We start from the raw sequence: 22,034 nt of genomic DNA on the forward strand, positions 1-22,034 counted from the left end.
AGGGGTGGGCTGCCTTGGGCTGGTGTAGCAGATTCCTCTTGCCTTCTCATGCTCTCCCTCTCTCTGCTCTTGCAGTTACTACGTGGGCATGTGTGGCGACGGGGCAAACGACTGCGGGGTGAGTAGCCTCTTCCGTTTCCACGCAATTCTCATCCGCGGCTCATTCGCTGCACCGGAACAATTAACCCTTTCCTTTCTGCTCCGTTTGCGACTGGGCAGGCACTGAAGAGGGCGCATGGTGGCATTTCCCTTTCGGAGCTGGAGGCCTCTGTGGCGTCTCCCTTCACCTCCCGGACGCCCAGCATCTCCTGCGTGCCAAGCCTGATCAGGTAAGGGCCGCTTGGAGGGTCTTTCAGGTCCCACCTGGGCACAGCTGCCCCCCTCCCTGAGAGGTGGGGGTGCCAGCCAAGAGGAGGGCCTGGTGGAGGAAGAATGCCAGGTCAGGGTGAAGGGCGGCAGCAGCAACCGAATCCCAGCACAGAATAGCCACGGGTGGTCAAGGCCCACTGGGGGTCCTGTGTCCAGTTTAAGAAGAATATCAGTGCGGCTGCAGGATCCTTGACAGGTGGGCACCCAGCTCCTGTTTAGAAACCTCCGGCGAAGGAGAGTCCTGCCTTTCCAGGGAGTCCATTCTCCTGCCCACCAGGAAGTTCTTCCTAAGCTCTTACCTGGTCTCAGGTATGCAGTTCTTGACTCGCCTGGATTTCGCCATGTGGATTTCTTTCTCTTCACAGGGAAGGCCGGGCTGCTTTAATAACCTCCTTCTGTGTGTTCAAATTCATGGCTTTGTACAGTATTATCCAGTACGTCAGCGTCACCCTGCTGTATTCTGTGAGTATTTGAGTCCCCGCCCCCCCCCCCCATGGTGGGGCTTCACAACATTGAGTGTGTCTGTGAAGCTGTCCTCCTCTCCCTTTGATTGGCTCTGAGGCACAAGCTCCCACCTCCTTCCCTCCTCCACTCTCACCTGATAGGCCCTGAACAGGTGAGGAACAGGAGGGAGAGTTTCACAGCCATCTTTCCCTTGTGCAAAGTCTGTGGCATTCTTTGCTTCTCTCTCATCTCCATTTCAACCAGGAATGCTTCATGGCAGGTGATGAAATGGGTTGGGGGGAAATCACCTTGCAGAAGGCCTCTGAGTAGGTTCCTGGTGGAGGTGGGACGTGAGCCCCCGAGCTTCCGAGAAGCTTTTTAGCTGGCCTTCAGGGCATAAAAGAAACCTACTTCCATCCCCTCTGAAACCCCCCTTGCGGTTCCTTTGCAGATCCAGAGCAACCTGGGAGATTTCCAGTTCCTCTTCATTGATCTTGCAATAATTCTGGTGGTGGTCTTCACCAGTGAGTATCCTTCTCCCCGCCTCCTCCAAGGCCCCCCTCCCTTTCTGGGGCAGCTTTGGCCGGCAGGCCTCTCTCCTTCACCAGCCCGAGCAGCTTGCAGAGTTGGGAGTCCTGCAGAATTCATTGTAAAGCTGATGCACAGGAAACAAGTGATACCCTTAGAAAGGGGGAGGCAACAAGCGATTTTGCAGCTGTAGATCCCAAACCCAGAATCCCGACTCCTTGCCCAATTCTGGTGTGTAGTTTCAGGGGGAAAGGGGGGGCTTCAAAATTCAAGTTTCTACGCATCACCATAGCTCTTTCCAGCGCCCCCCCCCCGGCAGGTAGCCTTGTGCAGAATGAGCAGCTCTGTGCTCCTGAGTTTGCCTGGTTTACTTGGTGCAGAGCTTTGCTTGGTGGCTGTGTGTTGGTTCTCCCTCTGGGTCTCAGCTCCTCCTCTCTCCGCAGTGAGCCTGAATCCTGCCTGGAAGGAGCTTGTGGCGCAGAGACCGCCCTCCGGCCTCATCTCGGCTCCCCTGCTCTGCTCCGTCCTCTCCCAGATCCTCATCTGCCTTGGCTTCCAGACCCTGGGCTTCCTGTGGGCCAGGCAGCAGCCCTGGTATGAGACCTGGACCCCTCACTCAGAGTAAGTTGCCCCGGGGGGCCACGTCTGGGGCCATGGCGGGGGCAGGAGAGTTTCCCTTTGGAATCTGTGGGACCCCACCTGCCCTTTTGGTGATGGAGCATGTGGGGGGGGGGGTGCTCCAGGAGGAACCATCTCAAAAGCGTCTGCCTCTTAATTTTGTTTATTTCTTATTTCATAAAATTTATGTACCCCTTGATTGTATATATAAGAAAAAGCCTCAAAGTGGTTTACAGAAAGAGAAAAAACATTTATTTATTTATTTATTTATTTATTTATTTATTTATTTATTTCGACAGACAGACAGACAGACAGACTCACTCACTCACTCACTCACTCACTCACTCCATGGTAGTCTGTCTCAGAAGATAACGGAGGAGTGGACCTCTGATTTAAAATACTCAAACAGATTAAAATGACCACAACTTTCCAGGCATCTGGACAGACTTGTCTAAACAAGATGGTTCAGAGTCCAACAGAGGCGCCTGTTTGATCTCCGTAGGCAGGGAGTTCCAGAGGGCAGCTGCTGCCACACTCAATGATCTGAGTTCTTACAGATGAAGAGTATATATATATAAATATATACACACTAATTCCTCCCCCCCCCCACTTGGGTTTTGCAGCGCCTGCAATGTTTCTAGGGGTCCCTTTGCCAACGCCTCTCAGCACAAGAACAAGACCCTCCACGACGAGCACAACATCAGGAACTACGAGAACACGACGGTCTTCTTCATCTCCAGCTTCCAGTACCTCATTGTCGCTGTGGCCTTTTCCAAAGGGAGGCCCTTCAGGCAGCCTTGCTACAAAAACTGTACGTGTGCCAGAGTTTGGCCTTGGAGGGAGAAGGGGCCCCGAGCCAGAGCAGCGCTGATGGGCAAGCAGGATGGGAGGGGGCTCTGTAGGGGGGCATTTCCTGCAGGCGCCCTCACCTTCCGTGGGGTTCAGCTTCCTGGCAGAGGAGGTGCTGCCATTCTTTGATGCCCCCTGCCCTGGAGAGAGAGAAGCAGTTGGGCTCTTGCCTCTCTGCTGGCGGAATTGCTTGCAGGAGAAGGGCAGAACATGCCTGGGATTAGAGGGGCAGAAAGGAGCTATTAAAGGGCCTGTCAAAAGACCCTTCTCTCTTATATATTGTGTATTATTGTGTATGTTATCTTGTCAAAGGCAAAAAACAGCAACCTCCAGCCAGCCAAGACTCCACATAGATACATTAGAAGCAAGGGGGGCAGGAAATCTAATACATTAAGAACACCACATCTAAGAGGCCACAGATACAGACTAAAGGCCTGGTTACAGAGTATTTTTTTCTCCTGGCGTCTAAAGAGAAATAGGGAGGAGCAGCCCACCAGTGGGGAGCCACTGCAGAAAAGGCCCGTTCTCGTGTTGCCACCCTCCAGACCTCTCATGGAGGGGGCTCTTCTACACAGTGGTGGGTGTTCTGGGAAGATTCTGGTTGGGCAGTGAGGGAGAGGGGGGCTCCAGGGCTGGCAGTGGCAGGGGGGGGGCTCCTTGGCTCAGAGGGGGTCAGGATTGGGAATGGGCTCTGGGAGATGCAACCTCACAGCCTCCAAATGACGGCACAAGGAGATAGTTTTGCCAAGCGAGACTGCAGGGCTTTGCATGCTCAAAGGTCTCTCTCTTCTCCTCCTTCTCCCTCCCCTGCAGATCTCTTCGTTATCTCTGTGATCGTTCTGTATGCCTTTGTCCTTTTCGTCCTGCTGCATCCCCTGCCGCCCATCGACTGGTTCCTTGAGGTAAGCCCAGAAGAGGCCGCCCTTCCATTCCCCGGTGCCAAGCCCAGGGCCTCCCCCCCCCCAGGGCAGCGCAAAGAGCTCCCAGTCGCTCCCCAGGGTGGGGCAGTGAAACCCCATTGCTATTGGATCTTTGGCGGTTTTTACAGTAACGCCATCTGAGACTTTGCCTGCATCAGGAATATCTTCTCCCTGCAGAATCAGATCAACCCCTTTGTGTGAATGAGGGACCAGCTGCTCCTTAGAGGCCTTACAGAACCCCCCACCCCAAGACATCTGTCCCTGCTGGCTTTCCAGTTCCTCCATGCGGCAGTGACTGTGTCACAACCTGCCATGTAAAGGCTCACTTCTGTGAGAGATCTTTATAAAGAGCCGAAGCAGTTATGGGGTGGTCTGAGGCAGCGTGTGAATGTATATTAGTCTCTCCCACTTGAGTCCACACATCATTAGAAATTTAGAAAATCATCCGCCCGGGAGTGCTTTCTAAGCTAATGCGAGAAAACGGTGTAATCTTACTCTTGGGGATGTTTTCTCCTGCCAAACATCTCTTAAGACTTAAGTCCTACAGTGGTGCCCCGCAAGACGAATGCCTCGCAAGACGAAAAACCCGCAAGACGAAAGGGTTTTTCGGTTTTTGCGACGCTTCGCTAGACGATTTTCCCTATGGGCTTGCATCGCAAGACGAAAGCCCATAGGGAAATCTCGGGGACCTCTTTTAAATGCTGGCGGTGGGGAGCAAAGCCTTTCCCCCCCCCCCTCCGGACTTCAGAAGAGGTCCAGGAAGGCCGGCGGGGGCGAAAGTCTTTGCTCCCCCCTGCCTGCCTTTCCAGGAGAGCGGAAAAGGCAGCGCTGCCTTCCCGCTCTCCCGGAAAGGCAGGCAGGGGGGAGCAAAGACTTTTGTCCCCCGCCCGCCTTCGGAAGAGGTCCAGGACCTCTTCCGAAGGCGGGCGGGGGGCAAAAGTCTTTGTCCCCCTGCCTGCCTTCCTGGGGGCTTTTAAATCGCCCCGGGACAGCGGAGAATTCCTCCGCTGTCCCGGGGCGATTTTAAAATGCTGGCGGGCGGCAGCGCTGCCGCCCGCCAGCATTTTAAGATCGCCCCGGACAGCGGAAAAGTCTCCGATGTCCCGGGAAGGCAGGCGGGGGGGGAAGCAAAGACTTTCGCCCCCGCCAGCCTTCAGAAGAGGTCGGGGGACAGACTGTCCCCAGACCTGGTCTGAAGGCGGTTCGGTTTCCATAGGAACGCATTAATTGATTAATTGACCATTTGGATCCCTTCCAATCGGGGTTCAGGCCTCATCATGGGACCGAAACTGCCTTGGTCGCACTGGTTGATGATCTCCGGCGAGCTAGGGACAAAGGTGAGAGTTGTTTCCTAGTTCTGCTGGATCTCTCAGCGGCCTTTGATACAATCGACCATAACATCCTTCTGGACCGTCTAGAGGGGCTGGGAGCTGGGGGCACTGTCATACAGTGGTTCCGCTCCTTCCTCCTGGGCCGTGTTCAGAAAGTGGTGGTGGGGGATGAGTGCTCAGACCCTTGGGCCCTCACTTGTTGGGTACCTCAGGGTTCCGTCCTCTCCCCCATGCTTTTTAACATCTATATGAAGCCGCTGGGAGAGATCATCAGGGGGTTTGGACTGGGTGTCCATCAATATGCAGATGATACCCAGCTCTACCTCTCTTTCAAATCAGAACCAGTGAAGGCGGTGAAGGTCCTGTGTGAGTGCCTGGAGGCGGTTGGAGGATGGATGGCGGCTAATGGATTGAGGCTGAATCCTGACAAGACAGAAGTACTGTTTTTGGGGGACAGGGGGCGGGCTGGTGTGGAGGACTCCCTGGTCCTGAATAGGGTAACTGTGCCCCTGAAGGACCAGGTGCGTAGCCTGGGAGTCATTTTGGACTCACAGCTGTCCATGGAGGCACAGGTCAATTCTGTATCCAGGGCAGCTGTCTACCAACTCCACCTGGTACGCAGGCTGAGACCCTACCTGCCCGCAGACTGTCTCGCCAGAGTAGTGCAGGCTCTAGTTATCTCCCGATTGGACTACTGCAATGCGCTCTACGTGGGGCTACCTTTGAAGGTGACTCGGAAACTACAGCTAATCCAGAATGCGGCAGCTAGACTGGTGACTGGGGGCGGCCGCCGAGACCACATAACACCGGTCTTGAAAGACCTACATTGGCTCCCAGTACGTTTCCGAGCACAATTCAAAGTGTTGGTGTTGACCTTTAAAGCCCTAAACGGCCTCGGCCCAGTATACCTGAAGGAGCGTCTCCACCCCCATCGTTCTGCCCGGACGCTGAGGTCCAGTGCCGAGGGCCTTCTGGCGGTTCCCTCATTGCGAGAAGCAAAGCTACAGGGAACCAGGCAGAGGGCCTTTTCGGTAGTGGCGCCCGCCCTGTGGAACGCCCTCCCAGCAGATGTCAAAACGATAAACAACTACTTGACATTCAGAAAACATCTTAAGGCAGCCCTGTTCAGGGAAGTTTTTAATGTATGATATTTTAGTGTTTCCTGGTTTCTATGGAAGCCGCCCAGAGTGGCTGGGGGGGCCCAGCCAGATGGGCGGGCTATAAATAATAAATTATTATTATTATTATTATTATTTAATGCATTCCTATGGGAAACCGTGCTTCGCAAGACGAAAAACTCGCAAGACGAAAAGACTTGCGGAACGAATTAATTTCGTCTTGCGAGGCACCACTGTAGTTTGAAATAATACCTGAGGGATCCTGCTGTCGTCATGTGGCCTCAGAATCATCCCCAATTCTCTCCATTTGCACATTCAGAACACGCTCAGGATCCCACCAGGAGCCTTTCCATGAAGTCATACAATTTTTTAAGAGTAGATGGTAAAAATTTGGCCGGGCCCAAGTTAGGGACCTAGGGAAGCGCAGAAGCTGGATTCTTGGGCCTTCCATTGTGTGCATCGTCTCTGCTCGCCCTTTTCATGCTTGCACACGCGTGTCTCTTCTGCTTTGCAGCTGGTGTGCGTGCCGTATCCGTGGCGAGTCCGGATTCTCCTCATCGTTGTCGTCAACGCCTTTGTCTCCCTTCTGGTGGAGGTGAGTCCTAGCAGCGTTTGGAGTGTTTTCTCTGGCCAGGTTGGAGGCAGTGGCTGCGTGTCTTCTTCTTAAAATCTCAGTCCAGCAGGCAGGGTCCTGATTTGCACAAAGCCCCACGAAGGGAGGGGGGCGGTGTTTCTTTCAGACCCTCCTTTGTCAGTGCCAGTGTTCTGGGATGGTGGGTGTTGGTGGTGGACCCTGTGAGGTGTCTTAAGTATGTAACGTCTGCGTATTTGCTTCATTATTCTGCCCTCCACTATCTGCTCAAGAAGGGTGTGGGGGGGGGGAGCAGGGCACTTGAAATCTGTCAGCCCCCACCTCTCTCTGGCTTCCGGATCCCAAAACATCTAGCGTATCTGTGCAGCCACCGTGACAGGAAATTGCCCCAGGGCCCTGCCCCACACACCACATTTCTCCTGCCCTCCCAGAACATGCTGCTCTTCCCTGTGCCCACTCCCGGCTTCGCCAGAGCCCCAGTTCTGCCCACGCTCTGGGACTGGGAACAGCCAGCCAGCCCCTCCCCATGAGTTGGAAGCCCCTGGCAGATGGAAGCGTTGAACGGATCTCTGCCTGATCTCTGTCAGCCCAGTTGTCGGAAAACATCAGGCCAATCAGTCAGGAGAAGTGCAAACAAGGACACGGTCCTCAGTGAGGGGGAGAGTGTAGCTCTGGGGCTCCAATCCCACTTGCAGGTTTCCCATTTAGTTGGCCACTGTGAGAAGATGATACTGGGGCAGGTGGGTCGTGGGCCCGATCCAGCAGGCCCTTCTGATGTCCTTCCCTCTTTCCTCAAAGGAGGCCTGGGCCAGAGACCCCACCCAGGCACCCCCCCCCCTTTCCCAAGAGCCGAGCGTTTGCTAGTCCTGCCCCAAGAGAGAGAGAGAGAGAGAGAGAGAGAGAGCCCTTTGTGCTGCTTTCTTCTGCCCCGACTGTGCTGTTGTTGTGACCTTCTTCTCGCTGACCTGCAATGATGGCTGCTCTTCCTGATTCTTCCCCGGAACACACCACAGAATTTCCTCCTTGACACCATCCTTTGGAAAGTTGTCTTCCACCGAGACAAGCAAGGGGAAAACCGCCTAGGCTCCTCCTCCTCCTCTTCTTCCTTCTCCTCTTCCTCCCACCCATCACAGGTTGGAACACTGTGCTTTACTCTCCCTTCTCCACGCATGACACCCTCACGGCTGGGGACGGGGTGGGTTTGTATGCTGGGGGGCGGGAGGGCCCACAGAGTTTGCCAGCCCCGGGGCCCGCCGGGTGCCTTGGCCCACAGCTCCCACCAGTCCCAGACACGCTGCGCTGGCTGGGGGGAGTTGTAGCACAGCGCCTGCTCCAACCCCTCTCTGGAGCCCCACAGAGCCAGGACTGCCAGTCGGGAGACCAGCCTTCCTCGCCCTCGGGACCCCAGAGGTGGTCAGACTACAACTCCCATCATTCCCGGCCAGCGTGGTCAGGGAAAATGGGGGCTGTAGTTCAGAAACATCTGGGGAGCCAAGGCCCAGAAAGGCTGGCATAGGGAAGGCGGAGCCCAGGGTCTGACTCTGCGTCCATCCACTTCCTCTTCAGAGGGTATCGGGTTGGGCAGCTCTGGGGGTCTCCCTTTCCCATAGCCTGTCAGTGTCTTGCCAGTGTCCTTAAGGGGGGGGGGCTTTAAACAGCCTCCTGGTGATGCTCACTGAAGGCCAGGGGGTGCAGGGGAAGGGGGTGTGTTAATTTGCATCAGGGTCAAGATTTGGGGTGTTGGGCTTCTCCTCAGGGTCTCTGCCGCCCCCTGCCCCTTCCCCCCAAAAGGTCAGGATGGCATTTACGTTCATCACAACATCCCTGTGAGGTAGGTTAGGCTGAGGAGAGCAGACCCTGACGGAGGGAACGTTTGAACCCAGGTTTTAATGATGAAGTGGGGGAAAGCTCAGGGCAGGGGCTGCCCATCTCCCGCCCCAAGGAGAAGAAGGAGGGGTGGGATGGTCCCCAAGGGGATCCCTGAAGGGGAAGATCTCCTGGGCTCAGGAGCAAGGAAGCTCCGCCCGGGTCAGGCTGGACCACAGCTGCTGCTGCTGCTGTTCTGGATTCTGACTGGGCCGCAGCGCAGGTTATGTGACCCCCGCCCTCCATGTCAGCCACAGGCCTGCTCCCAACTGCTGAAATTCAGCCAGCCTGGGAGCTATAGATATATAGAGACAGGGAGAGGACGTGGCGGCTGGGCAACGTGTGTTTGGTGGCACCAGGCGGGCACAGAGAGTGATGCTTGACGCCATGGCCTGCCACCTCCAGTCCTGTCGTGTGGCTCCCTCAGGCGCATGTTTCTGGGGCATTTGGCACTGCCCTGCTGCCACAGGGCCCTGCCTGCCCTGGGCAGATGGGGGTGCATCTGGCCTCTGCCCTTGGCTGTGGGGTCTCACCCTCTCTCTCTCCCTCCAGGAGGCCTTGGGGTGCTGCCGCGGCTGCGCCCTCCCCTCGGTGCTGGGCTTCCGGAAGAGGAAGAAGCCCCCGAAAGCCAAATACGTTCACTTGGCCCAGGAGCTGCTGGTGGACCCTGAGTGGCCGCCCAGGCCCTGCACCACGACGGAGGCCAAGCCCCTCCTGGCCCACCAGAACGGCGCCTGCCAGGTCATCACCGTCACGTAGCAGCGGCCTGGCCGGGCGCATCCTCTTGCCCTCTCTGGAGACACTTCCCCCTGTGGAGCACGTGTTCGGGGCCCTCAGGCCGCCCCCCTTGCCCCCTCCATCCCTGGAGTTCAGCGTCCCGTCGAGAGAGAACTTTTCACAAGCAATGCAAAACGTTGGGTGTTTTTCCAGCCGGCTTCTCTGAGCCTCATTCCGCTGGCCAGTTCTGGGCTCAGGCTCTGCTCCTCTCGCCCCTGGGGGAGATCTGGGCTCAGGGCAGCCCTGGCATAGCACTGTTTCCTTCCACCTCGGAGGCTGGCCTGGAGGACTTGTGGAGCCCAGCAAGGAGGGGGTGAGTTGCCCTTACCAGGAAGTGTGTGTGTTGTGTGTGTTTGCCAAACTTGGTGCTGGGTGCCACTGGTCTGCAGTGCGCTGCGGAGCCTGACCCCGGCCACCTTGGGCGGAGCAGAGGGTGCTGGACGTCACGGTTAGTTTCCAAGTCCCCTCCTGGCACCCCCCGCTCTGTGCCAAGGCTGGCAGTCCTGCGCCCAACTCGACTTCGCTACAGGCTCCGTGCAGGAAGCAGGCAAAGAATCTGCCCCCTGGCTCAGCCATGCTCTTTACTGAGAAACAGGAAAAAGAATTGCTCCACCGCCAGCACCAAGTGCTTTAAATCTGCTGAGGCCACGCTAGGTCTCTGGCCTGTTTACACACGCCTGTGCGCGCACACCGAGTTGCTCCAGGGGCCAAGGATCATTTGGCTACTCCTGGCTCCTGGGTGCCAAGGGCTGACCCCCCTCCCCTCCCCAGGCTCTGCCTCCGTCCTCAGAGGCCCTTGGCTTCTGTGGCTGGGCCTCCCTCTGGCCGTGGGGCACCCACCCCATCTGTGTGTGTGTGGGGGGGGTCTTTGCTTTGGAAGTTCAAGCCCAGGGGCCCTGATCCTGCCCTGGGGCTGCTGATGCCCATGGCAGAGAGGAGCCTTGCAGAGGAGGCAGCCCATGCACTGGGAGGGGCACCTGCAAAGCCTTCAAGGAGGAAATGACCCTCTGCGGACAGCGCCTCTTGAGCGGCAGCAAAACAACCGCGTCCATTTCCTGCCGTTTTATACCTCAACAAAAAGGTGTTGTTGGAAGCAGCGTCTGGGAGGCTCCTGGCCCCAGAGTCCTCCTCCTGCTGCTGCCATGTCTTGCGGGGGCCTGGCCCCCAAGGGGGCAAACCCCTTTGGCCTCTGCCGCCTGCTTCCTCCCCACCGTGGTGCTGCGTCGTGGAGGGTGGTTGGGATCCGGCACTGTGAAACCTCGGGGTGCGAGCGCGAGCCTCCTCCTCTCCCTGGAACAGGCTGACGGAGCCTGCAGCAGCAGCAGCGACTTCTCTCTCTCCCCTGTTCAAAATGCACGGTTGTTTTGCTTAAAAAGAAGGAAGAGGCCCATGAAGCTATGCATCTTTTGACCTTGGGACTGTGACCTGCCAGCACTTCATCGGACTGTACAGTAGCTCCGTTTGTGTGTGAGAGAGAGAGGCAGAGAGAGCGTGTTGCGTTTCAGGAGCAGTGCAGGAGAGATCCTGGCCAGGGGAAGGGAATGTGTGTCTGTTTCAAGGAGTCTCGCTTGCTGCCCCCATGCTTCCCACGGAAATCCGCTGGGAAGCAAAAATCTGGGACTGTCCTGGGCAGCCAGGTCTCTCTAAGGATCTTTGGGGGAAGCCATTTGCCAATGTGGTGGCGAGAAGTGATCTGGCCTGGGAGTTTGGGGCGCATTTGCTTTTGGCCTCCCTGAGACCTGGGCTGGGGTTTAGCCGCTGTTCCTCTTGGGGCGAGCTTGAAAAAGAGGTTCGTCTTCTGGCCTCTGGAATCCAGCTTGCACACCAAAATTCTGAGTTGGTATTTTTTTAAAAAAATAAATAAATTGAGGACTCCTTTTCTTGCTGAATCTTCCTCAAAAGCTTGTGAATTCAGGTGAACAAGATGGTTTAATGGGGGGCCCTTCAACACTCCGGAAAGTTCTTTTGCCTTTCTGCAGTAAAATCCAGGGTCATGTCGAGAACTTGGAATCTGAGTTCCTTATTAAATTATTTGCGTTCTGTGGACCTAAAGTCTAAATTTGTCCTTCTTTGTGTCAGGATTGTAAATATGGCCAATTAAACATTTTTAATTTAATTTTAATTATTATTATTTATGCACATATCTAAAGGACTAGCTCAAGAGAAGAATAACCAGATTTTAAAATGATATATATAGATATATATCGGTATCCCTCAGGGTTATTTTTAAAGCTTTTATCTTCCTCCCTTACCAGGTAGCTAATGATACGGTCATAGGATCTCTGGGTGCCCCCTTCCATGTGTCTGTATGTCTTTGGGGGTGGCGATGGGGCACATCTCTCCCCAGTCCAGGCTTGCACATGCGACTGGGGACGGCTCCCTGGGGCTCCAGCCTTCACGGTGGAGCCTGAAAAGAGTGTGTGTGTGTGTGTCTATTTGTGCGTGTGCCCTTCCGGTTATTAGTGCTAAAATTCTACTGTAGAATACAATGCAAAAAAAGCCACTTGATTCGAAAGTGGAGGATCAATTTCTTATTGCAATCTTCACATTGGAACTTTTGAACAAAATTGCACTCATTTTAAAATTTATTTATTTTTAGTAGAGAGCATTTATGAGGATTGCCCTCCTAACTGGATGAGTTAATCTACTGTAGTTATCAGGACTGTGTCTGCACAGGGTCCGAGTGAAAGAGATGAAGAATCCTTTTTCTTAAATGCTGCAAGTTCCTTCTGAAACGGTTTCCTCAGTTGTCTCAGGCCTCGAGACTTGAGAAGAGCTCCATGACTTTATCCCTCAAAAATCCCCGTTCCGAAATGAAATGTTTGTATATTAGAATACAAGTTTTATTTAATGGCTCCGTCTGACATGCTAGCTTTATGCCACATAATGTCAGGCTTTTAAAAACCCCATTTCCAATGAACTTCTAAACTCTGGGGTCGATGACGCAGCCCCACCGCCAGCTCCTCAGGTTCAGTTGATGGACGAGACCCGGCGGTCTCAGAAGGTTCCAGAAACCGGCCCCTTCGTTCCAGGGGCGCCGGCCATCTTCCTCCAGGAAATGTCTGTCTGTGCTGCTTTTATAATGGTACCGGTTGTAATAAAGGCATTTTGTGTCATTGTACATAGTCATAGCCCTGTAAAATCCTTTGTGTGCGTGTGATTTAAGCTATTTGAAATAAAGTTGTGATTCGCTTGCCCTTTCCATCCCCTGCCCCTTCATTTCCCGCCCACCACGGAAAAGGAGTTTCCTCCAATCTCAGGTCCTCCCGTAACCCGGGACTCTCTCAAGCCGTTCTCGAGAGGAAACCTGTTGGCTGGCCTTTCCGGCAAGCTGAAGACCACGGTGTCGCATGGCTCCATTTTGGGGGAAAGAGATGAAGTCATGTGAAGTGGTCAACACGGAGCTTGCAGAGATCTTGCAGAGGAGGGGAGCGAGGGCAAAATGAGCCGCGGCCGATGAAGTCACTGCAAAAAGGGCCAAGCGATGTGATTGCGGACAAATGAAAAACCCAACTTTGCCTGCCTTGAGCCGGGTGGCGGTGGGGGGGGGGGGAGACTGGTTTGGCTGTTGCTCAACCTGGGGAGGAATTTTATGCCTTGTGAAAATTACACCCAAAGAACACAAAGTTTGAGGTTCGCTGGAAAGCCTCAGCGAGCCGTTCATGGGGCTTGTGCAGGAGAGAGTGGTGGGCACCCACAAACCCGTGGAGGGGGAGGGCTGTTGGTGGCTGCTGGCCACAGTGGCTCTGCTGTGCCATCATAGATGTGCAAGGTTGGAAGGGCCACCCAGGGTCATCTAGTCCAACCCCCTACAAGGCAGGACCTCCTACCAGACGCTGCTCTGCAAATGTGCTAGCACTTCTGTTGCTCCACAACTAGATGGGCTGGAGGCGGCAAGGCTTCTGGATCCCAGTTGCTGGAAGCTGCGGGAGAGAAGAGGCTCTTGCAGTCGCATCCGACTTGCCAGTTTCCCACAGGCTGCTGTGAGAAGAGGGTCCTGGGCCTGATCCAGCCGGCTGTTACGCTCATCCCTGGATCTTGAAGGCTGCAATGTATGTGTGCAGCCCTCCCGTTCTGGAGCGTTGAGCCTTTGGCACAAGAGTCGGGCAGTTTTCTGAATGCTTGGCCAATGCTACAGTTTTCAGAAGACCTTTGTGGCTTCCTCTGTTGGCGGCTGAGTGGAGCCAGCTTCAGATTTGGCGTATCGGGTTGCTGACCGGGGAGGGGGAATTTGTGGACTTTGGGCTGGCTGAATATATTCTACCTTGCCCCACCCAGCAGAATTTGGGTTTGGTGACTTGTCGGTTCCTTCCCACCTTGGGCCAAAGACCAGCTTCTTGACAATGCTTGGGCTGAAGGGGAAATGCAGAGAGAGCCTTGCTGAGAAAGCGCTTTTTGTCAACTCTCGCATCCCCTTTCCCACAAATGGCCAACCTGGTGTTCTTGGGAAGCCCCCCAAGCAGGAGGCGAGCCATGGGTGTCTTTTCCCCCCAGGCTCGGGAGTCAGAATTGTAGGGTTGGAAGGCACCAAAAGGGTCGTCAAGAGGGGGATGACCCCAGAGAGCTGGAAGCCACGACCAGGTTGCTTTTCTCCCTCCCGCTTGCCCAGGTTCATCCAACCCCTTCTAAACCCCACCAAGTGAGTGGTTGCTGCCCCATCTTGGGCTGAGGGGTCCCATTGCCCAGTTGAGACTTTCAGGTTTTCATTTCAGGGTTTATTCCCAGAGCCACTTCATAGCTAACCTTCGTGGAAAGGGAAAACACGCCTGGAGCTGGCCGGTTTTGGCCCAGAGTGAGAGGCCATGTGGGATCCTGTGGTTCACGGCTGATTCTTCCCCCATGATGCGATTCCTCCTTTGTATTCATTGCTGGGTCTTCAGCCAGAACCATTTATAAGACGGTTCACTTAAATGAAACCTGAACCCTCTGAGCTGAAAATCTGAGGATGTTTCCCTGCTGGGATAACTTGGTCCTGGCATCACCCGGAGGGAGGAAGTGTGCTCAGCAACCTTCTGAGCATCAGATTAGCCCAGTGCTTCCCCAAGTGGGCGGTGGCACCCCCTGAGGGATGGGGGCCAGGGGGCCTGGAGGTGTAGGTGTCCAGCAGACCTTGAACAGCTGGTATCACTGAATCAAGCTCACCAGTTTTGTTGAATTAATGAAATAGTTTTATTCCTGCATTGCCGGGGGCTGGACTGGATGACCCTCGGGTCCCTTTCTGCGATTCTGTCTATTGGACTTTGAATAAATGTGCACTTAATTGTTTCTGCTTTGAATCTTAGTGTCATGCAAAGTGCTGTTCTGAATAAAGCTTTTTATAGGTTAGGGCTGCGGGTGCCAGGGAAGAGTTTATGGAGGAGCCAAGGGGGCGGGGGCCAAAAGAAGTTTGGGAACCACTGGCTTATCCTGAAGGAAAGTCAGGGCAGGTTGAAGGGCAGTCCAGGAAGCCTGGGGTTCCCCACTCCTTTTCTCCATGCAGACGCGTCGGCCTCCAGCACCAGCAGAGTTACAAACATCCTCAGTTCTTTCCAAGAGGGATGAGTCCACTTCCGTGCGTGCATTGCATCAGGCAAGTAGGAAATTCCAGCGTCCTGCTAATTTTTACCCATTGACCTCCCAGGGCAGGATTTGGCCCCCAGGGCTGCTCCTCTGCTCCCCCTTTCAGCCAAGGGGAGTATTGCAGGGCCACTGTGTCCTTAAACTCGCTGCTCCAGAATTAGCACCCATGACCCTCACTGGACACCCTCACCAACTGGACCCAGCAGGAACCAGAATCACAGACCTGGCAGCTGGGCTTTTCGTTTCTTGCTGATGACTTGCATCTCGCAGCTTGTCCTCCTTTCTTCCAAGAGACTTTTCCAAGAGACCCTTCAAAGGTTTTGTAAATCTAAAGACCCTGAAGAACAAAAAGTTAAGGCATCTGCCCAGAGGTGGGCTTGATGAGGAAGAGCTGCAGTGCAGGGCAGAAGAATAAGGCCCACGCTCTTGGGCTCCGCCTCCTGGCAACGCTCTCTGTGTGGCTTCCTGGGAGTAAGTGCCACGGCGTTCAGGGAGGCTTCTGAGTGCAGGAAACACCACAGAGGTAGAGTGAAAGAGGCACCTCAAATGCACCCATTTGCTTTTAATAATACAGTGGCACCTCGGGATGTGAACGGGATCCATTCCGGAGCCCCATTCGCATCCTGAACAGAACGTAAGACGCAACAGTTGCGTTTTGCCCCTTCCGCGCATGCGCATGACGTCATTTTGAGCGTCTGCGCATGCGCAAGCTGTGAAACCCAGAAGTAGCGCGCTACTTCTGGGTCACCACGGAGCGCAACCCAAAAATACTTATTCTGAATCGTATTTATCCCAAGGTATGACTGTAATAATAATAATAATAATAATAATAATAATAATAATAATAATTTGTTCTTTATACCCCGCCCATCTGGCTGGGCTTCCCTAGCCACTCTGCGCGGTTTCCAACAAAATATTAAAATACAGTAATGCATCAAACATTAAAAGTTCCCTAAACAGGGCTGCCTTCAGAAATCAAACCACCCTGCAAAGAAGCTGCTTGCCCAACAGCTGCTGGCATGAAAAGGAGTGAAAGGAGAGAAATTTCCAGCCTGGGCTTGGTGAGGTTTCTGATTCTCTTGCTTCCTCTGTGCTAACTTGTCGCAAACACATGTAAAATCTTCCTTATCCATGTCCTCATTTGTTCCTCTTGATGTGGGGAGGAAGAAAAAAACCAGCCCTCTGGAGTTTGTGCTCTGCTGCTTTCCTCTCCCTGCTATAATATAACAATAACAATAATTTATTATTTATACCCCGCCCATTTGGCTGGGTTTCCCCAGCCACTCTGGGCGGCTTCCAACAAAATATTAAAAATACAATAAAACATCAGTCATAAAAAACTTCTCTCAACAGGGCTGCCTTCAGATGTATTCTAAAAGTCAGGTAGTTTATTTCCTTGACATCTGAAGACTGGAGAGCAGCCAATGTCATCCTGGGGGAGGAGATGCTTCATACCCAAGGAAGCCCCAGCCAGCTGCGAGAACATTGGAACGGTCGCAAGTAACACACTGGCAAATGCAGGTTGCACAACTGGAGCGACTTTGGTGCTCTTGCACAGCAGATGCCCTCGTGTTTCCCCCTCCATCAAACCTTTCGTGGTAAGGGAACTGATGGCAAACAACTTAGGAAAGGGATGGCATGAGCCTTTCTTTAACCTCCCTGGACACAAATCAGAATGAATTCTCAGCGATGGGTGTCATCTGACCTCCTGCACTGCAGCGGGCTGGACTGAATGACCCTTGGGGGTCCCTTCTAGTGCTACAATCTACAATTCCAAGAGAGCTGTGGGTGGGATCCGGCACTCTCCTAACAAGCCCCTGTTGCCTGCACTGAAGTAGGGTTCACCTGGCTGCCCAGCTGGCATATGATGGCATGGCACAGGAGAGGAGAGACCCCATCCTCAGCCATGGATGTTTGCCTCTTGGCCTGGCCTGATCCTGCTCTACGGGCTCCCGTTGTGCATCCAGAGGAGCCCTGCTGGCCATCCCTGTGTGGTCAAGGCAGTGTGCAGCCAGCTCTCTCTCTCCCCCCCCCCGGCAGCTGATTTTAGCAGCTGTTCTCATGCGGAAGGCAGCTGGCTCTCCAAAGGGTGCCGTAAAGCCGTGCCGGGGTGGGGGCTGCTGGGAGAGAGCCAGGCGTGGGAGGGTCCTGATGGAAACAGGCAGGTCAGCTGGCCGATGGTCAGGCTGCCCCAGACCTCTCTCTTCAGACAGAGGAAACACGAGAGGATTGCTCATCGCTGGGCTGCTGGGCACGCGGGATTCTCCTGAGCAGAAAGAGAGAGCAGATGGAGGAAAGTCCTTCCTCATGCAGTTCAACTGTGGAACTCCCTCCCACTGGAGGCAGCGATGGCCACCAACCTGGATGGCTTTAAAAGAGGATTAGGCAAATTCAGGGGGGAGAAGGGGCTCGGGATGGCTCTGCTCTGCCTCCCCAGCAATGAAGGGAGTGGTGCTTCTGGGTACCAGTTCCCTGAAACCACAGGAGGGGAGAGCTGCTTGTGCGCTGGGATCCAGCTTGTGGGCTTCCCTTTGAGGCATCTGATTGGAAGGAGAGTGAAGACATCTTGCCGGTGTGACCCCTCCACCTTGAATGAACCCCAAAGAGGTGGACGCCATAGCTTTGCTTGGCAGCCCTGGGCAACACCTGGCAGGGGTCTTGGGGCTGAAGGGGCACCTGGTGGGGTAATTTTAGCCACTTAGAGAAATGCAGCTGAAGAATTCCTGGCAGATGGCCGTCCAACCTCTGCTTCAAAACCTCCAAGGAAAGAGAGTCCACCAGCACCTCAGGGAGTCCGTTCCCCTCTTGGCCGGCTCCTGCCCTCAGAAAGTTCTTCCTGATGTTCCTGCAGAATCCCCTTTCTTCCCATTTGATCGGGTTGGCTCAGGTCCCGTCCTCTAGCAGAGCAGCAGAAAGCAAGCCGCCTTTCAGGTCTCCTGTCGCCTCTTGGTTTTCCCCAGGCCAAACATCCCCCTCTCCCTCAACCGTGGGGATCCCACTCTACCATTCTGTGGTTCTTTGAAGGGTCCCAGCCATTAATCTCATGAGTAATCTGGCACCTGAAGACATCTCCAGAGCCCCCGGATCTCAAGCGCTGCTGGAGGGAATCCCCTAATCCCCTGTAGGCAGACCCTGAGTCTCGTTCCTTCTCTCTCTTCCTCCTTCTCCTGGCAGTCTGCGCTTTGCACAACTCCAGGACACTCCTGGGTAGGAAGTTCTTCCAAAGTCGGGTCCTCTTGCTGGAAGAGCACGTAGCTTCATCCTTGGTCAAACAACGGCTTGGCAACATGACAGAGAACAGAGCTGCTCTGGAGAATGTTTATCCCCCCCCCCTAAGTATCTCCAGATGTTCCTGTTCCTGACGTGCCCGGACCACCTCCGTCTCTGCTGAAGGGGAACAGGGTCCTTCTGCGTGTAGGGAAGGGTGTTTGGGGGCTGCCCTCCCGCCTCCCCCAGTCACTGCCCCCGCCTGCCGCTCCCAAGGGGAGGCAGGTGAACAGGTGCTCTTACGGAGAGGGGCAGGGGGTGTCTCCCCCTGAGCCGGCCTGGCCCTTCTCAAAGCTGTGTTTCGGAGCCCAAGGCGCAGCAGCAGTTGGGGTGCAGCCTGGGAAGGAGTGCCGCTCGCTCTCAGAGCATATGCTTGGGATGCAGAAGGCATCTAATCCTTGGCAGCATTGCCAGGCAAGGCCGGGAGAGAGGCTCCTTCCTGAAATACGGGAGACCTGCTGCCAGCCAGTGTATATGGCACTGAGCGAGAATCACAGAACTGTCGAGTTTGAAGGCACCTGAGGGGTCATATAGCCCAACCCCTCGCCAGGCAGGAATCAAGCTAAAGGGTCTCTGATGGACGGCCATCCAACCTCGGTTCAGAAACCTCCAGTGAAGGGAGCCTGTTCCACTGCCAAACAGCTCTTGCCCTCCTGATTTTGAGTCGGGATCCCCTTCCTTGCCATCTGAATCCATTGGTTCAGGTGCTGAAGACCAGCTTGCGCCTTCTTCTGTGGGGCAGCCCTCCAGATACCTGACCTTTGGTCAGACTCAGGGCAAGCCAGCTCCCTCTGCTCTCTTCACCAGTTCAGGCCGGCAGAGCAAAGGGCGCCTGGCCAAGCCCTGCTTCCACTTCCCAGTCCCCTGAGGGTGGAGAGAGGGGTGGGAGACTGGGAGGCGGGAAGACAGGTGGTGGTGGTGTGGTCAGAGGGGCAGGCTGGGACCTGGGAGACTGGGGCTTGAATCCCCACTTGGCCGTGAAGCTCCCTGGGTGTGACCCCAGGCCAGTCCCTGCCTCTCAGCCTAACCTCCCTCATAGGGCTGTTGTGGGGATTAAATGAGGAGGCGGAGAAGGGAGAAAGGTGGGAGATAAATATAGCCATGAATGAAGAAGCATCTCCACCCCCATCATTCAGCCCGGACACTGAGGTCCAGCTCCGAGGGTCTTCTGGCAGTTCCCTCCCTGCGAGAAGTGAGGCTACAGGGAACCAGGCAGAGGGCCTTCTCGGTGGTGGCGCCTGCCCTGTGGAGCACCCTCCAATCAGATGTCAAGGAAATAAACAACTACCTGACTTTTAGAAGACATCTGTTCAGGGAAGTTTTTAATATTTGATGTTTTATTCTGTTTTTAATCTATTGGGAGCTGCCCAGAGTGGCTGGCTGGGGTAATAATAATAATAATAATAATAATAATAATAATAATAATATCTGTTGCTGCATTGGCAAACGGCGGCCCATTGAGCATCATTGTGTCTGAGCCCTTTCCCTCTGTGCCTGGATTGCGCCATCATTGTGGTGACGGCCTCTCCTTGCATGGTGTGTCACATGCTGGCACCCCCGTTTGACCTGTCTCCATCACCAACGCCCACTGAGAAGTGCATAGTCAAATGAGGAATTGCTGCCTTCTGCTCCTGCTTCAGCAGATATTAACTGCAAGGGTGGGGCGGTCTGTGGGTGACACAGCAAACCCTCCAGGAGGACCTTTGTTCTGCCCCACAACCCCAGAGACCCAGGGTCACAGTTTCCAAAAAGGGCTGAGATGGGCCAATTAGCTGCCTCCAAAACTCACGCGAAGGAGATCTGGCACGGAGGTTAGAGAATCAGAGAATTGTAGAGTTGGGAGGGACCCGGGGGTCATCTAGTCCAACGCCCTGCAATGCAGGTTCAGGGTCCAAATTTCTTCTTTGCCACTGGAAGCCCCACAGCCACAAAACCAGGCCTTTAAAAGCGTCCCTCTGCCCGGTAGGGAGAGCCCAGCCTGGAAGAGATGTAGCGCCCAGGCTGTGGGTGCATCTTAAACTGAAAGCACTCCACCAAGAATTCTGAGAACTATAGTTTGTTAAGGGTGCTCAGATGGCCACCTGTCCGGGATTCTCTAGCTGTGATTCTTGCAGTGCTGGGGGTTGGACTAGATGAGCCTTGGGGGTCCCTTCCAGCTCTTAAGGTTCAGGCATAGGTGTCTGAGGCTCCCTCCAGGCAGGCTTAACTCCCGCCTCCCCCATCATCTAGTAACCAATTGCAGATTTGCGTTACCACTTGGTCACTTCACACACACACACACACACACACACACACACACAAACACACACACACCAGTTATCCAATTGTAGCCATTGATGAAGCCGGTCAGGAGAAGGAGCAGCCTCAAGGAAGTGGGCTGGCAGGAAGCAGCAAACAGATGGCTTAAAGTTGTGCAAATATTTTCAGCAAAAGAACAAGAAGAATTTAGCACTAATTAGATGAACATTGCTTCTGAAATGATGTGACAATGTGTCAAAGCGCCAAGCAGCAGCCAGGGGCTCGCCTGCGAAAACAAAGGATCCCTGTGCAGGTCCAGGCCCTGCTTCCCAGAGGAGGGCTCAGGTGATCTCAGGTGATCTGGGGGGGGGGGAGCAGGGCAGGGCTGGCTGCCGTCCCCTTCCCCCAAAAAGGGAGTGAGCAAAATGCCGCTCTTTATTTAGGGAGCCAATGCCAGGGACTCCCTTGTCCTTGGGAGCGGGTGGGTGTGTGTGTGCTTACCTGGAACACAAAACATTTGAAAGGGGGGCTTTCTGAGCTTATAAGGTCTCTCTGGGGGCTCTTGAGAGCTCTTGAAATGCCTGAAAGAGGCAGACCATCACCCAGGGAGGGTTGTCCTTCCTTGGGCATCACAATAGTTGTAAGAACATGGAAGATGGAGAAAGGGGGAACTCTCCTTCATGGGAGGTTTTTGAAGAGAAGTTGGCTGGCCACCTGTTGAGAATTCTTTAGCTGTGATTCCTGAATTGCAGGGGTCGGGATAAATGACCCTCTGGCGTCCCTTCTAACTCTACAATTCCCTGAGTCAACTATTCTATGCTACAGAGACACCTGGTTTATTCCACCTGACCCACTGTGGCTGCCGGACGGTCCGGCAGAAGTTCTGGAGCATAATTACATTTGGAAAGGCGAGCTCCCCAAAGCCATTTGCCTCTTGCAGAAACCAAGAAAGTCTGCAGAGCCGTCTTTTCAGCCTTTGCCTTTGCTCTGCCAGTCGCAGGGTAAGCGACATGACCACCATCCTTAGTTGAGTCTCGGTTAAGCCATGGCCTGGAATGGAATTCAGCCCTGCTGGACATTGACTCCCCAAGCAGAGAAGTCCTGGGAGATCCAGAATCAGAGGGTGATGGTTTCCCAAAGATGAAGAGGTTAAATGTGCAATGATTAGGTGGGTACAAGATTTAGGACATAAAATACAAATGGAAGACCAGGGGAAATTATGGGAAATGAACCTAAAGTTCACTGATTGCATAATGCTAAAAAAGAGAATTATATGAAAATGATGTGTCGATGGTATATTATGCCTGTAAAAATGGCAAAAATGCATAGAGCAGGCTGTAACGAATGTTGGAAGTGTAAAGAAAAAGAAATGATTTATAATGAAATGAAATGAATCTTTAAAATGACCTTTGTTAAAAGACCAGAAGCCTTTTTGTTAGACATTAGAGGACAAGACTTGCCAAGGGAACAGAAGAAACTATTCATGTATGCTACAGCAGCGGCTAGGATAATAATAATAATAATAATAATAATAATAATAATAATAATAATAACAGCA

General features: G+C 54.0%; 1 protein-coding gene across 4 annotated transcripts in view; it reads left to right on the forward strand.

Annotated features, from left to right (window-relative positions):
• The window catches only part of ATP13A3 (ATPase 13A3), a 47,667-nt gene extending 35,051 nt beyond the window's left edge, over window positions 1–12,616 (forward strand). For 3 of the 4 annotated variants that reach the window (XM_081910739.1, XM_081910737.1, XM_081910736.1), the window contains exons 24-33: window positions 76–118; window positions 220–329; window positions 735–831; window positions 1,265–1,337; window positions 1,785–1,962; window positions 2,583–2,770; window positions 3,622–3,710; window positions 6,692–6,772; window positions 7,783–7,902; window positions 9,188–12,616. In XM_081910739.1, the coding sequence (XP_081766865.1) occupies window positions 76–118; window positions 220–329; window positions 735–831; window positions 1,265–1,337; window positions 1,785–1,962; window positions 2,583–2,770; window positions 3,622–3,710; window positions 6,692–6,772; window positions 7,783–7,902; window positions 9,188–9,394 (1,186 nt within the window). In that variant the 3' untranslated portion in view covers window positions 9,395–12,616. The remainder of the gene's footprint in view (window positions 1–75; window positions 119–219; window positions 330–734; window positions 832–1,264; window positions 1,338–1,784; window positions 1,963–2,582; window positions 2,771–3,621; window positions 3,711–6,691; window positions 6,773–7,782; window positions 7,903–9,187) is intronic. The other variant, XM_081910738.1, reaches the window with a different exon arrangement.
• Window positions 12,617–22,034: the final 9,418 nt, after the last annotated feature.

The sequence above is a fragment of the Podarcis melisellensis genome (genome assembly GCF_964234715.1).
Source record: "Podarcis melisellensis genome assembly, chromosome: 5".
Lineage (NCBI taxonomy): Eukaryota > Metazoa > Chordata > Lepidosauria > Squamata > Lacertidae > Podarcis > Podarcis melisellensis.